Source organism: Physella acuta, unplaced genomic scaffold (genome assembly GCF_028476545.2).
Source record: "Physella acuta isolate Inbredline_101_S28 unplaced genomic scaffold, ASM2847654v3 ptg001866l, whole genome shotgun sequence".
Taxonomy (NCBI): domain Eukaryota; kingdom Metazoa; phylum Mollusca; class Gastropoda; family Physidae; genus Physella; species Physella acuta.
This window is the reverse complement of record NW_026733372.1, coordinates 71,110-86,334: the sequence shown is the minus strand read 5'-3', so window position 1 is coordinate 86,334 and position 15,225 is coordinate 71,110. Positions and strand designations below refer to the sequence as shown.

At 31.3% G+C, this 15,225-nt stretch overlaps 2 protein-coding genes across 8 annotated transcripts; one reads left to right on the top strand and one right to left on the bottom strand.

The window, feature by feature from the left end:
• The first annotated feature begins 291 nt into the window (after positions 1-291).
• LOC131930931 (uncharacterized) lies at positions 292-6,376 on the top strand. The gene is made up of 10 exons (XM_059287588.1): positions 292-304; positions 790-880; positions 1,622-1,792; positions 2,086-2,299; positions 2,640-2,784; positions 3,370-3,615; positions 4,374-4,505; positions 4,886-5,021; positions 5,208-5,318; positions 5,546-6,376. Exons 4-10 carry the CDS (start codon positions 2,272-2,274, stop codon positions 5,609-5,611), a joined length of 864 nt encoding a protein of 287 aa, XP_059143571.1. The 5' UTR covers positions 292-304; positions 790-880; positions 1,622-1,792; positions 2,086-2,271; the 3' UTR covers positions 5,612-6,376.
• A 513-nt stretch (positions 6,377-6,889) lies between these two features.
• Positions 6,890-14,754, bottom strand: LOC131930936 (uncharacterized). 7 transcript variants are annotated; one of them, XM_059287598.1, is made up of 13 exons: positions 14,576-14,754; positions 13,441-13,532; positions 13,134-13,255; positions 12,608-12,838; positions 12,281-12,419; positions 11,420-11,622; positions 10,893-11,085; positions 10,613-10,737; positions 9,841-10,018; positions 9,429-9,625; positions 8,909-9,024; positions 8,618-8,738; positions 6,890-7,946 (listed from the first exon to the last, which is right to left on the bottom strand). In XM_059287598.1, exons 2-13 carry the CDS (start codon positions 13,466-13,468, stop codon positions 7,740-7,742), a joined length of 1,860 nt encoding a protein of 619 aa, XP_059143581.1. In that variant the 5' UTR covers positions 13,469-13,532; positions 14,576-14,754; the 3' UTR covers positions 6,890-7,739. The 7 variants fall into 7 exon arrangements, with proteins under 7 accessions (XP_059143581.1, XP_059143583.1, XP_059143578.1 ...); XM_059287600.1 differs by having other exon boundaries at positions 13,134-13,252; XM_059287595.1 differs by lacking the exon at positions 14,576-14,754 and adding an exon at positions 14,423-14,462.
• Positions 14,755-15,225: the final 471 nt, after the last annotated feature.

Below are 15,225 nucleotides of genomic sequence, written 5' to 3'. Positions count from 1 at the left end.
CAAAAACACCAGCACAGGTAAAACATTTGAATTTGTGCTGTTTGTCACAAAAACACCAGCACAGGTAAAACATTTGAATTTGTGGGGTTGGTCACAAAACATCAGCACAGGTAAAACATTTGAATTTGTGGGGTTGGTCACAAAAACATCAGCACAGGTAAAACATATTTGAATTTGTGTGGTTGGTCACAAAAACATCAGCACAGGTAAAATATATTTTTATTTATGTTGTTGGTCACAAAAACATCAGCACAGGTAAAATATATTTTTATTTATGTTGTTGATCACAAAAACATCAGCACAGGTAAAACATATTTGAATGTATTTTGTTCCATTGTGTGGTTGGTCACAGAAACATCAGTATTTGTAAAACAAGCATCTTTTCAGTGTATGTTGTTGCAGTGCTTCATTTTGATGAATTTCTTAACTCTAGCAATAACAAATTTAAAAAGTATAATGTGCATGTTAGTGTAGTATGAACCTGTGTGGTCAAAGTCTGATCTCACTATGGTTATGTAACAAAATGGTGTTATTTACCTGAACACTAGACAAGTGTGTACATGTCATGCCTTCATGTTGCCCCATGTATCTCTGCCAGTTTACTGATGGATATACTTTTAAAAGTGTAATTGTGGGCATTTCTCATAATTTTTTTCCCTTTTGTGTGTAAGATACATATGAGCTTTGTTCACTAATGGGCTTTGTTAAATAACAGTAAAATTATTTATGCCTTGGTTTTTCTCTTAATTGTGCATTTTTACTTCACAATTTTTATAATGTTTTCTACAGCTGTTTCAGAGAATGGCATGAACTAGTCATCAGAATTAAAGCTGAAAAAGAAAAAGTGTTTCAGTTTCAGGTCTACTCCTACACTCTGTTGGTGAGTCATTTTGAGAGTTTTGATCCACCTTTCTCTTACAAATTTTGGAGTATTTCTGCTTTTTGTCAATAGACTCTCCCACATATAGGCATGTTAGGTTGATAGTGGTATTGGAATCTCAGGGTTAGTGATAGGCTCAGAAATTAGAGTTAGGTTATGGTAGGATTTGGGCTTTGGGTTAGCATTGACATTTAGAAAGTTATATTTGTGTTAAGTTTACTTAAGGTAACCTTATTCCCCATTTGGCACTAATGGACACTTGTATAACACATACTCCCTATTTTTTTACATGATTCCACAAACATATTGAGTGTTATGAGTTTTAAAAAATTGGGAAATTTACATTTTGCTTCATCAGTAAAGCTTACAATGTGTGGAGTCAGATTTTTAATTCTGGCATTTTATAATAATTGGGCCATGGTCTAAGAGATTTTGAGAAAAAAAAAAAAATTTTAAGTTTAAATCTTGTGTGCAGTCCATGTGTTCAGACTAACCCTGGATTAACCCAGCAGTTTGTTCCAACATGTAAAGAGTGTTCTCCCCTGTAACAGCAAACCTCATTTCATCTGCTGTATAATTATAATAATTAATATAATAATATATAAGATAATAGATATACATTCTTAATCTGCTCTATAAGTATAAGATAAAGAGTATTATTCTTGATCAGTTATATAAGACAAGAAGTAAATTTTTTGTATCAAGATATACATTTGTGACACACATTTCTGTCTACACTAGGTGAAGCATCTGTTCTATAAATGGAAAGACTCCTATAATACAAGGCTTCTAGTTCATGAAAAAAGACAAGTATTCATTGAACAGAGAGCTTTACGTTTAGCCATTCACTGGAAGGAGAAAGCTCAAACTTCAAGAGGACTAAGGCTGAAAGATTCCTTTGAAAAAAGACTGGTAGGCATTAATTTAAAGTAAATTTTTCAAAGACTTAAAGCATATTATCTTTTTTTTTATCTAAGCAGATTTACTTTTGGTAAAAGTTATTCTGTGAAAACATGGGCTAAAGCTATCTATGTCACTTAAAAAAGTTATTTCCCCTAACCCCCTAATCCCTTTATAACTAGGCTACAGTTTTTCAATAATTTTTAGGTAAAATGCAATATCATAAGTCTACTTATACCAATCAACTAGGAAAGCAGTGAATTCTTCAGCCTTTCATTCATGTGGTTTAACAATTCTCCTCACAGGCATCTCGTTGTCTCCATGCATGGAAGCTGTCACTGACACGTGTACAATCTTTGTACACTTTATTAGATGGTTGGTCCCAGCGCAAGAATACAAGTTTATTCAAACATTATCTGCGTACCTGGAAAACACAGCTGATCACCAACAGGGCTAGGAAACTGTACACATATCGTGTATTGTACACAGTCATGACTGAATGGAGACATTTTATCAAATGTGAGTCATATCCACAATATGATAAAAATATTGAATTGTTGGAAAACATTATCGAAATACTCCAAACTCATTAGCTGCACATTATAATTTCTTTTTTATTTTTACATTCAGAAATTACAGGTTTTTGACACTGCAATTTTTGTATTATATTTTTTAAAGAAAATCTTGTGAAAAAATGTACTTTGGTATTTAATTTTAAATCTAGTCACCAAATTCTGCTGCATTTAAAAAGTCTAAATTACCATTATATATTTTATACTAATTCTTTTTAATTTTAAAAAAAAAAACTTTTATATTTTTTTCAAACAAAAATTACTGATTTCAATTATTTTGCATACAGTAAACAGAGAGAGACGGATCCGAGGGCTGGCACTAAAGAAAGCTCTGCAAGAGAGAAGTCTTCATGTTTACTTCCAGTACTGGATCGCTGTAACTAGGGTCAAAATGTCTGTCCAACAAAATGTTGAGATGAAACTTTTGATAAGGTATGGGGTCATTGAAAACCTAAAATAAAATTTTTCTTTTATGTAGTAACTGGTGATAGATCAACAGGGGAGATAATTTAGTGCTTATCTTCTTACTTGTCTCGGGATATAATTAGACTGTTCAGTATGCTCACTATGCACAGCAGGCTTTACTCCCCATGCCTAAAGTTAGGAATCCATGAGTACTGGGTGAAATCAATAATTTCCTGTTAATAGAATTATAGACTTTCAGTCGGGCGTTTTTTTTTATTTCACAATATCTTCATATATTTTCCTTTTGGACAAATTAATATTCTGCATCCTCAGACTACATTTTCTTTATGGAAAACTAGAATTTAAAATTTACGAATATTTAATCCTTTATGGCAGACTATTAATTTTCATCAACAGCCTTTATATTTCTTAATGGTAAACTAGATTTAATCTTCAGCATTAGTTTACAGGTAGATGAATAGTTGTTAACACTTGATGCGAAATGGGCTCAGGAATTCTTGGCCTTATGATAGAAGTGCTTCCATTGTTTGTAGTTTTGGTTATTTTTTTAATTTCTTGTTTCTGTAAAATGTGTTGACTTATATCTAACAGAGTGTTCAGATCATGGAGAAACTACTCCCACAAGCACCACTTCCTCAGGCAGATGCAGAGCCATGTGAGTCACCATGTGAACCTCAGAATTCTGGAACACGCCTTTATGAACATGCGTTTGAAAGCAGAGTACTGTACAAGCCTGACTGAGATAGCTGAGGAAGTCTTACACAACAGAGAACAGGCCACTATGAGGGCTGTGATTGTTCTGTGGAAAGACAGACTTAATGCAGTTCTTGCTTCCAGGTCGGAATTTTTTTTTTCAAAGACTGTTGTTGCAGCATTTATTATTTTTTAAAATAAGTGTGAATATCTTATTATAAAATTCTCTTATGGGAATACCACTTTTACAATGAAGACTACTGTTATGTTAACACTATGATAAAATAATAAATAGTACTGTGAAAATCTCAATATAATCAATTTTTAAATGATAATCTTATTCAGTAATGGGCCTGTAATGCATGCAAAAGTCAATAATTGCTTAATTGACTAACACAACAGGATAAATGGAATCAACAAATGCCTGTTATTGTAAATTGTCCCCCCCCCCCCCCCCCCCCCAAAAAAAAAAATAACCTATCTTCAATCTTAACCTGACACTAATTTATTATTTGGTTATTGCTTTGGTTATTTGGTTATTGCTTGTTGTGAATATCTTGTACTGTCATTAGCTCATGTCATAATATCAATCACACATTTCTACTTGAAACTGTTTTTTTTTTACATTTAATGGTAATCTATAGTTAATATATTCACTTGTGAAAGTTACCCTTGATCTGACAGTCAATAGGACAGATAGAGTTATCTTGTTCACCTTGGCTAATCAATGGATAGTGTATTGTTAATCAATGGATAGTGTATTGTTAATCAATGGATAGTGTGAGTTAAGGGTGTTACTCCAGAAGCTGAACTCAAGTTATCAGTGATGTGCTCTACCACCCGACCACACCCAGTGCTTTAGGGTGTATAAGAACTAACGTTTTTTTTTTTCTCATACACAGATGCTACAAAAATATCCTAGTGATAAGAGTGGTCAGAAGATGGGAAAAATTCATCCATAGGAAGCAGACTGAGAGAGAACATGAGAAAGAAAACTGGGATAAAGCCATTAAATTACACAACATGTTTTTGTGGTAATTAAAAATATATTTATAAATATCTTTAGTAAATTGTTAAATTAGATACAGACATGTTTTCTTCTGCTATTATAGATGTTTCTTCTTATCGTGTCTTTTATTATGAGACAATGAGGTGGTAGTTGTACTATTTCCAGTAGTTGATTAAAGCTATTCTATTGTAGTATTATTGCCCTAGCTCTAATCCCTATACTGTGATCTTAACCCATCTTAATATAATATTGTATTCTCTTTCTGGTGTTTTAACAAGAAACTAAAATATATCTAAACCTACATTGTCTAAAAACAATGAAAATAGAGTCAGAACTATACTAATTTTAGTTGTCTAATTATCTAGCCCAGCTAGCCTTTAGCTTGCTCTTGTCTTTATCAAACAGCAGAAAAGCCATTCTGGCATTGAAAGAAGAGATGGCAGTGGTACATCAAGTTAAAAAAAAGAAACAACTCATCTGTGACAGATATGCCAAAATTTGGAAGAACAAAGTTGATCTGTCTGTGACAGCTGTTTGTTTGGTAAGTTCTGGAAAGAAAGTAGTCATTTTTGGCACAGGGTCTAAAACTCAACGCCATCTAATTTACTTATTTCCTTACTTTATACTTCCAATTTTTTTTATTTTTTAAAATGCAAATAGTAACTGAAACTTAAAATGTTTGTATTTAAGAAAAGTTTTCTTTACAATGAATATGTTTATTTATCAGGAGCAAGAGTTTGTTCAAAAAAGGGCTTGGATGAAGTGGAGACTCCAGTTGGCCAAAGTAAAATCAATCAATCAAATTACAAGGAAGTTTGATCATCATACATTATCACAGGTAAGCTACACATAGTGGTAGATTAAAAAGTCAGACTTGCTTAATGTTTGTTTACATTATTTTAACATTTCTATCATGATTCTATATTGGCTAACAGGTGTTTTATTGCAATATTAATTAAGCACAACACTAATTAAAATAAATATCAATAATTACATTTTACCTCTATATTTTTGTTTTTAAATTTCTTTATTGTTTTTATAACAATGACTATACTTGAATTTCAGGTTTTTAAAGCATGGAAAAAACTTTGTACTCCTAGGATGTTTCAAATACCAAATTTAGCTGTATGAAAATATACCCTGAACTCAAACTATTTATGAACAATTTTTTAATCACTCAGCATTTACAATATTCAACCCAAGCAGAGTGGTTGAAGGGTGCTTGAAAGAATTGGATTTCTCGTTTGTACTACTGTGATACATTTTTTCAGTGATGATTGTATTTAAATAATGTAAGAAAATTTTTAGGGTTATCTAACATGGGTGTGCTCGTTATGTTACTGAAGGCCTCTGAACTTAGAAGATGAGTATTTTATTTCTAATAAGAATTTCTCCTCAAAGATTTGCCAAGTTTCATTATGTTGTATGAATATTGGTCTATGCAGCCTGTATTTTAATTTTGTGGTGTTCTATGCGTTTGCCCATCTGGACAAAAACAGAAAAACTGGATCAAACTGTCTCTATGAATTGAGACTAATCACCATCTTTCCCTTCACAATGTAAAATGCATTAAATATAGTGCCTGTCATTGTTGTTTTATCTTTAACTTTCAAATGTTTATTTGTTAATCTACTGTTTTTGTAATTAAAATGATATAAAATTTGAAATTATTTTTTGTAACCAAACATATGTAATAAAAAAATAACTTATGAAACACTTTTTAAAATATATGTATCTACACAAACATATTGTAGAGCCTGTATATGTGATAAAATTTTAAGTGTGGATTTAAGTATTCAGTACTGATTTTGCTAACAACATCTTAAGATTATTCTAAAGCATTTTACAATATTTTGATGTGTATTAAAAGATATTAAATAAAACCAAATAGTTTTAACCTCCATTAATCTATTTGTTATCCAATGTCTTAATAAGTTTTACTTTGATGTGTGAATGCTGTCCTGCTTATACCATTAAATTTAAAAGTAGTTTTCATTTTAAAAAATTCATTTTATAATTTAAACACGCAATTAAATAAATTTCAGTGTAAATTTTTGCAACATTATAAAATTAATTTGAAATTGCTGTAAACCCTGATTTAAATTTCAGTCAATCATAGATTTGTTAGAGGACTATTATTTAGGTTAAAACAAGTTTTAGACTTACTATTTTATTAGTGCTCAACAACACTTGACTTTTATAAAATTAATGTTACTTTAGTTGAAGCCCAAAAATATATAAGTAAATTACGCATTATAAATATTTATTAGATTATTTATTCTTCACCAATGTGAACAAATATATCTTTGGTTGGCGGCCCATACCCCAGCAGGGGTGATGGGAAATGACGTTGATAATTTGAACAAGTTTTATGTTGATAAAATTAAGTAACAAAAGTTTTGTGCCAACTTCTTAAAATTTATTAACATCCATTTGCAGTTAACAGAAACATTCCAATGTAATGCTTGAGAGTGTATTTAATAAAAATCATTTTAGCTTTTTAAAAAATAGCAAATGATTAAACAAACTACTTGATTAAACTGTCTAAGCAAGTAGTAACAATAAAAATAACAAGCATGTTATTAGTATCAATTTAAAAAATCTGTTTTCTGGTGATACAGTAGAATGAAAAATATTTAACTATATAAATATGTCATTTTTATATATTTTACTCAAAAAATATTATAATCTGTAATTAGTTAAAACAGGTAAAATAAAATTATATTTTAAATAGTTTGGTACAAAAGATACTGTACATTATTATCAACTCTGTTTAAAGGAAAAATCTAACAATATAAAAAAAAATTATTAAAATCTGTATTTTACAATATCATATTAAAACTTTTAACATTTTAAAATAATGCTTTGAATATCAGTTATAGTAATAATTTTTTTTACAGTATTTACAGTCCTTTGACTCCATAATTCTTGTTGAAAAATAAGCAAAGGTTAATAAAACAAATCAAACAAGAAAAGTGAAATAAGAAATTTTAAGTTTAGAGACAAAAATACAGATACAAGGTGCAAATGGAAAGGTGGAAGATATGACAATACATGTAACATATAAAGAAAGCTTTTAGGTAGATTTTGAGGTTGTAATCATGTTAATGTTGTACACATAAGATATGAAGACTCCTAGAGATAAGTAACCAACAATTAAAGTAATGAAGTAACAGAATTAGGGTTTAAGAAAAAACTTAAGGAATAATTAACTAAGACTTTTTTAGCTTTTTGTTTCTAAATCTGATTAGAAGTATGGCTAATTTTCACAAGTAACCCGACGATGTTGAAAGTAAAAAAACACATCATGTATAATGTCACGCCTAGATTTGTTCTGCCAGAACCAGTCTTGATTCCATGTTGACAAAGCAGGTGGTCTTCCTTCATGGAAATCAATGGCATTTACATTTATACTTGGCAAATTCTGTTGCATCCAGGAGAGGAACTTCAAACTTGGAAAATGTACCTGTAAAAAAATTTAATCTGATCCAGTTTTTTCTTCTAAACATGTCCAATAAAACTGGAGTTTTTCAGAGGAGCTTGAATTCCAATTACAAATTATGCTTAGAAAATATTTTGATTGTTGTGGTTAAGGAAACAGAAAAACTATATGATATGAGCTTGTCTGATTTTGACACATCATTTAAAATGTCTTCTCTTTTCAAAAGTTCACTTCAGCAGGAGTTGTCAAGGTGACTGACCATCTAAAGCAGGGGTCTCCAAACTACGGCCCGCGGGCCGGATGCGGCCCGCGAGGTCCTCTCATCCGGCCCGCGGAGATCTTTTTGTCCACGCAAAAAACTTTTGTTGGTGATAGCTGAGGAACTTTTCCCAGAAAAATCAAAGCCATGTCTGGAAGAACCTGGCCCCCGAACTGAACTTAGATAGTCAATGCGGCCCTCGGACTGAAAAGTTTGGAGACCCCTGATCTAAAGAATAACTAGCCATCAGCTATCTTTAATGTACCATTGTGGTTAACTTTTTAAATAAAAGGATTAAACTTGTATGGTAATAACACTATCACTACCAGCAGCAACTAATTTTCAATACTATCAGCAGCTGTGAGTAACTTGCTAATTTTAAACATAATATGATTAAAATGAGGTAGTAGCAACAGTAGAAACTAGTTTATTTTACCTTTTTCTTTAAACTGTCCATAAAATAAAAGTCATCTGAATGGAAGAGGTTGACTGGAAGTGAGAAAGCTCTGGAGATCTGTGTTAGATGTTCATTCTCATGGATCAGGTAATCAATGTACCTGCAATCACAAACAATCAATGATAAACCTAATCAAACATATTTACTGTATTTCAATAAGACCACAATTTCCTCTTAGATATAGCTTATTAATTTAAACATAATTTAGAATATAACTTATTGTCTATTTTGTAAGCAAATACAAACCACAAAACCAAGTGACTTACTTACCATGACACAATGTGAGAGGCTTTCAAAGTGTGGACATTAGCTGATGTAGCTGGATAAACATCTCTCACAATTTTCTTTTGCTCTTTAATCTGATAAGGATGACTTTGTTCACGAACCTTAATATGACAAGAGCACTCAGTAATTTCAAATTAACATACGTTTTATCAAAACAGTGTTTCAATCTATGTAAACATGCAAAATTTTATTTGGCTGTCTTGTTATCAAACATTAAGCTAAAAAGGTTTTATAAGTTCAATCTTCATTCCAGAAACATCGTGTTAAAATTATTTGTTTCTATTTGTATGGAGCCTATATTATTCATGTTGGTTATGCAGTAGGTGCACTACATGTGGATGGTGTGGTCGGATAGAAGAGCTCACAACTACTAATTTAAAACATTTTAAGTCTGAACCCTGGGCTCAAGTCTGTAAGACAGTCCTGATACTACCAGCTCTGAAGGGTACCTGACTCACATTATGGAAACTAAGATGTCTGGGCATAATTTAATCAATGACTTTACCTGGTCAAGTGTTGGGCGAACTTTAGTAGGAATCTGAGTCTCTGAGACAGATAGAGCAGATCCCCCTTGATTGTTTCTTCCTTTTCTTTGCTTATTGAGAATAGCTGACTTGCATACTGGGTTCCTCTGTACCCCAGTTAGTTTAAAATGGTCTGCAGAAACATCAGTTGTTATTCCAGATGGTCCTGGACTTAAAGCTAAAAAAAAAAAGTTCAGTTAATCATAATTTTAATGAAAATGTAATCAGGCATAGTCCTAATTAAATGGCTTATGTTTTAAAAGTAGGCCAACAAACATTTCTATACAGTAAATATGTTAAGCTTATAATGATCTTAAAAAACAAAGATAGGGCTAAAATCTAAATCTAAATGATGAAGCATACACACAGTTATAAACCAAACAATATCTGTACCTGAGGCAGGCCATTCTTCTCTCTCTTGACTCTGAAATCCAGCATAGTTCTGAGATGGAGACTGGTGAAAAATATTTGTAGGTGCTGTCCTGTGGCAAGCCATATCATGATGTAGCAGAGGTCTTTGCAAATTTCCTAATGCTTGACCAGCTGGATGATGGCTGCCTAGGTTCCAAGTCTATTTCATTAAAAAAAATTCTATCTTTAGAAACATACCTTGAAAATACCAGAGAAATCTAATCTCAAATTTGAATACTTTTCTACAGGCTAATTATCTTGATACCTGCAGCAAGAGTCTTAAAAAACATTTTACTTAAAAGAAATTTCAGACTACCTATTGGTCAAACATTAACATGAATTTATTTTTTTGCATATCAGTTAATTTTGTTAAACTTACCAATAATTGGAAAACAAAGTATTCAGAATTTTAACAATTAAAGTTATCAGTAAAAGACTGATGCCCCAAGATGTTGAAAAGGTATAGTCTAGAGTTGGTGTGTGTGAAGATGGCAGGAAAGGGTTGGGTGGGTTTAGCGAGGGAGAGTGGTTTGTGTTTAGTGTTACAGACAGACTGCATATGAAAACTGGGTTGCTAATATAAAATACAATTATGTGCTAGTAGAATTCTGTTAAGAATGTATTACATATTTTATATTAGTAAAAGCCACTTTAAACTAAAAGAGCGGAACATAATAATTACTTAAAGCTAGATATTCTGGTTTGAGACTATATAACCAGAATGATATTTAAAGCTGTGAAACATAAAACTTACACTGCCAGCTCGCATGTCATTGAAAGTAGTGTTAACAGCAGTAGCATTCAATGCTGGCTGAGCTGGTTGCAGTGTGAACAAGTTTCGTACGTTGTTAATTTCAGATTCTGTGGTGTAGACTCCACCTAAATGTATAAGTGGAACATTCCATTAAATTTCACAAGATCCTATAGAGTGTAAATCTATATTCAAGTAACCCATTCTTACAACTAAGCACACATTTAGAGTTTGTAAAATAAAATAAAATAGTTATCAATTATACTTATAACAAAGAACAGACCTAATTCTTTAGACCACCCGTGCACATTGGGTTGCCCTGTTCTTATATTGTGGCTCCAATGACCGGTATGGTCAAGATTGGAGTGGGGATGTAGACCTTGAAGATCATGGACTTGATCTTCACTTCTCTTTGGTGTGACCCAGCTGGTATTTGCAGAGCCAACAACTACTTTGGTTTCTTGACCCCAGTGTTGCTAGAAATCCATTTTAAAATTTGGTAAAAATGTGAGTTTACCAAAGAATGGCAATTTTAAATATTCCAGTTAGACAGAATTATAGATTAATTTAATTTATAACAGAAAATTACTGGAAAAAAGTAAGGACTTAGAAAATCTTATTTCTTCCTTAATTATTTGTTAGTGATTATCCTTTCTGTCAATTAAATTATTTTAATCTGAGTTTAAAAACAGAGTTTCAGATTTAGCTAACTGATCCGCGCTTAATCTTCCAACATTAATCTGTAATTCAACTATGTAAAAATACAACACAAGTATAAGAAATAATTAACTCAGAACAATAGGGACTTACATGTTGATCTGCTGCATGGCCATGGACAAACTTCCAATGTTGTTCTTCCACACCACCATCTCTACTCAAATCAGGAGAGGAAAATTCATCTTGCCTTCTTGAGTCTCTGCGTAGACCATTGCTTGGAGTACTTAAAGGAATGTGCCACTCTCCTGAGTATCTGCCACTAGCATTTGGAGTAGTAGGATCTGGTTTCCAGGTATCTGAACAATAAAAGTATTAAATCCTATATATGGATACATTTAATACACAAGCATGATGTGATTATCAAAATGTAGATTTTACTATCTAATAGTGGTCAAATATATTTTGTCATTTACTGAAATTGTTTAATAGTTAAAATTTAAAAATGAGTTCACCATTTTTTAGTGAATGTAATTAGGCCTACAAGTTAAACTATTTGTCAGAATATATGGGTGTAGTTTATATTTTATCTTAAATTTCTATATATCCAAGTTTATCTAATGAAATAAAAATTTATACACAAAATTTACATTTGAAAATTCCAACAACAAACTAATTCCAATAAGTAAATATATTCTAGTATACAATTTTTTTTTTCTAATAGTATAACAAAGAGTTAGCTTTAACCAACATCCATCATACTAAAACTATATCATGTCTAAAGAATTTATAGTATTTTTCTTAGTTTTCTTTTTTTTAAATTATTCCTTATTTTAATTAGACCTACAACCAAACAAAACTTTTTTAACTATAGTATAAAAATAGCAAAAATTTGATGTAAATCTACAAACCATGAAAAATACAAATAAAAATACAAATACAGTTAAAAATAAGAGAACTTTCATTTAAACAATGCTGTTGAAAACTTCATTGAAAAATTAAAGTGTTAAGTCATACTTCTTGAAGCAGTAACAAATGAATGTCCTGCCATTCCTATTGATGTGTTAACATAGTTATCCTGGCAGCTATGATGGTTCCTTGGGTCAGATGATGTACTTCCTGACTCAACGTTAATGGATACAGTTTGATTTGTGCCCTGATTTTAAATAGAACGGCTACAATTCATAATGTTAAAATAACTGTTGAAATTAAATTACACACATTTAAACACAATTCTTTACTCCAGTAGGAGTTAATGGTAACATCTTAGCCAGATACAACCTGACAAAACTTTATTAAAATTTTAAAATTCATTTCTGTGAAGCAAACAGTGAACATTGGAACCTGTAATTCTTCCTGTTGTAAAATATGACTAGCTTCCTCATCCTCATCATCATCATCATCTTCTTCATCATCCCCATCATCTTCTCTGTCTAAGGAGTTGTTGTTCGTATCATTATCTAGTGAGTCAACCGCTTCATCTCCCCGAAAATTATCATCAAACATTTCATCACCATCATTAGTGCATGGACCACAATGGCCACTGTCATTCATTGAAACATTGCCTTGTCCAAACTAATGAAATTGAGTAAAGGTAATCTAAGTAACATCATACAGGCTTAGAGCAAGTTTTTTTTTTTTTAAATATGTACCAAACTTTCAAAAGAAATTTTAAAATGTTAGTAAATAACCATGGTAAGCAGACATATATATCTCATATGATTTTATTCATATTATAAATTTAATATAAAGGCATTTCATTATTTTTAAAAAAGCATAGGCGACTTTTTGGAAAGTTCTTCCCTAACTTGATCTACAAAACTTTCCCAATGGCAATGGGTAATGAAAAAGAGCTAAATAAATATCTTACTGGGGTAATCTTTGCAGAATTTCTTTCTTCCAGACCATTACTAAAGGCATTAGTCAGTTTAATTTGTCTACCATTACTTTGATGGTCTTGTAGAACTTCAAAAGATGATAAAATCAAACCTTCTAAAAAGAAATATATAGTCTACTTAAAAATATATTTTATGTTAATATAAATTTAAAAATAAACAGAAATGTTAGTAAATCTAGTGCATGAATTAAAGTTTAGTATTTTGAAAAAAAATCACCAAAAAACAGGCAATATTTTGGTAAAAAAAAAAAGAAAAAATAGATATACATCTATCTTTTACCTGTTTCTCTGGAACAATTTTCTGACATGGTGATTTACTTTTAATCTCACACAGATTTCCTCTTTGCACAAGCAATGAGAACAAGCTGCAACCTGAAAGAAAAATAAAACAATTTGTGAATTTGAGCCTTTTGTAAAACAGAAGTTAAAATTGTTGTAAATGTAATTTTATTTAAAACTATAGAATCTAGCCTAGATTCTAGATCAAAATCTAGATTTAGAATCTAGATTAGGCCAAACTAAACTACTGAAGCTAAAGGACAAAAGGGCAAAGGCCTGGTACTGGCACAGTAGTCTTACTTATGTCTTATGTTCTAGATCTAGTTGAATTTGAAAATTAATAAATTTTACAGTGGAAATCTAAGAACTTTATTTTAATAGATCTATTTAGAATCCAGATCTAGATATCTAGTATATCTACTTTAATTAATAAGGTCTTGAATCTAGATCTATTTAAGCCCAATTTATATTTAAGGTGAGTAGTTCTTTAGTCTAGATTTATAAACTATGGTTTACAGTCTAGAGATAGGCCTAGCTAGATCTAGAATAAAGAGTAGAGATTTAGATATAGATCTAAACTCTAGATCTACTACTTAACGTTACGTTTAGTTAATTCGGGTCTTTGCTTTTCAAGCAGACTTAGTCAAACCGTATTTCTTTTGTAATCGACTTTTGGCTCGGAGATAGTCTACTCCAGTACACTCAGACACTGTCTTATGCTTCGTTTTAGAAGCAATGATTTTCATTAGCAATGTCAAGGACGTTTAAAGCGGCGTGCAAAAATACATCTTGAAAACATTTTATTCAGACTAATCTAATCCTTTAATTAAGTAATCTAATTAATATGAACGACTGAGTAAAACCGTACTGAAAGTACCTTACAATAACCAATGGACTGATTTTCTAATATGCTTCTTGCTGAAACAACGATAAAACAAAAAAAATATTCATCTAGGCCTACCGTTGGTAACTAGACCACTTACTTTGACCGCTGTTGCCAGTTCACTTTTGGCATTGGATGCGTAATGAACGCACGAGCGTGTAAACAAACGTAAATGCCTAATGTTTATTCAGTGCGCATGTAATAACGCGAACATTTGTAAGAAGATCATTTGTCCAAAAGTAGGCCTACTTACTGTTTTCATTTTCCCGTTTAGACTTTTCAGTTTGTAGCAGAAATTATTTTGAGAAACAATCATTTTAATGGGCGTTGGAATCCCTATTCGAGCCAAGACGAAAGACGTAACAGGCATATAAAATGCATTTTCAGTTTTAGCGATAAAATAATTTCTATTAGTATAATCGACAACCATTCTCTATTTGACAAGATTCCTAAACTAAACCTTCAGCAAAACTTTGACAAAGTAATGATAGCGTCATCATTTCTATCAAACAACGTAATACACTAGAAAATTATGTGTACATCAATTTTATGTTGAATAAAAAATTTATGCGAGTAGTGGTTTGAGAGTTTTGGCATGGATGTGGCTGTTCAATGTTATTTTTTATTGAAGTAGACTTAGATTTTCTAGATCTAGACTAGAAATAATTTACCATAAGCTGTGGATCTTTAGCGTCATTAGCCCTAAACGGTGTACACCATATTATGTAAACCTAATTCGTATCTAAGCTCTAGGGCGACCTGGATTTTGATGTGCTGAGTACGAACAATGTATTGAATGAATTAAAATGTTTAATCGCATAAACATCTAGTTTTAAAGCTAAATAAAGTGTATAACATTCAGATTTTGTTAAAATTACCTCACTTCTTTTTTTCTGTAAGTCA

Coding starts and splice junctions, on each gene's coding strand:
- LOC131930931 (XM_059287588.1), top strand. CDS start 2,272: ATGACTGAATGGAGACATTTTATCAAAT. Junction 2,300..2,639: donor ATGGAGACATTTTATCAAAT/GTGAGTCATATC, acceptor TTTTGCATACAG/TAAACAGAGAGAGACGGATC. Junction 5,022..5,207: donor CTGTGACAGCTGTTTGTTTG/GTAAGTTCTGGA, acceptor TTTATTTATCAG/GAGCAAGAGTTTGTTCAAAA.
- LOC131930936 (XM_059287598.1), bottom strand. CDS start 13,468: ATGTCAGAAAATTGTTCCAGAGAAACAG. Junction 10,019..10,612: donor ATGACATGCGAGCTGGCAGT/GTAAGTTTTATG, acceptor TTAATGAAATAG/ACTTGGAACCTAGGCAGCCA. Junction 9,626..9,840: donor AGAAGAATGGCCTGCCTCAG/GTACAGATATTG, acceptor TTTTTTTTTTAG/CTTTAAGTCCAGGACCATCT.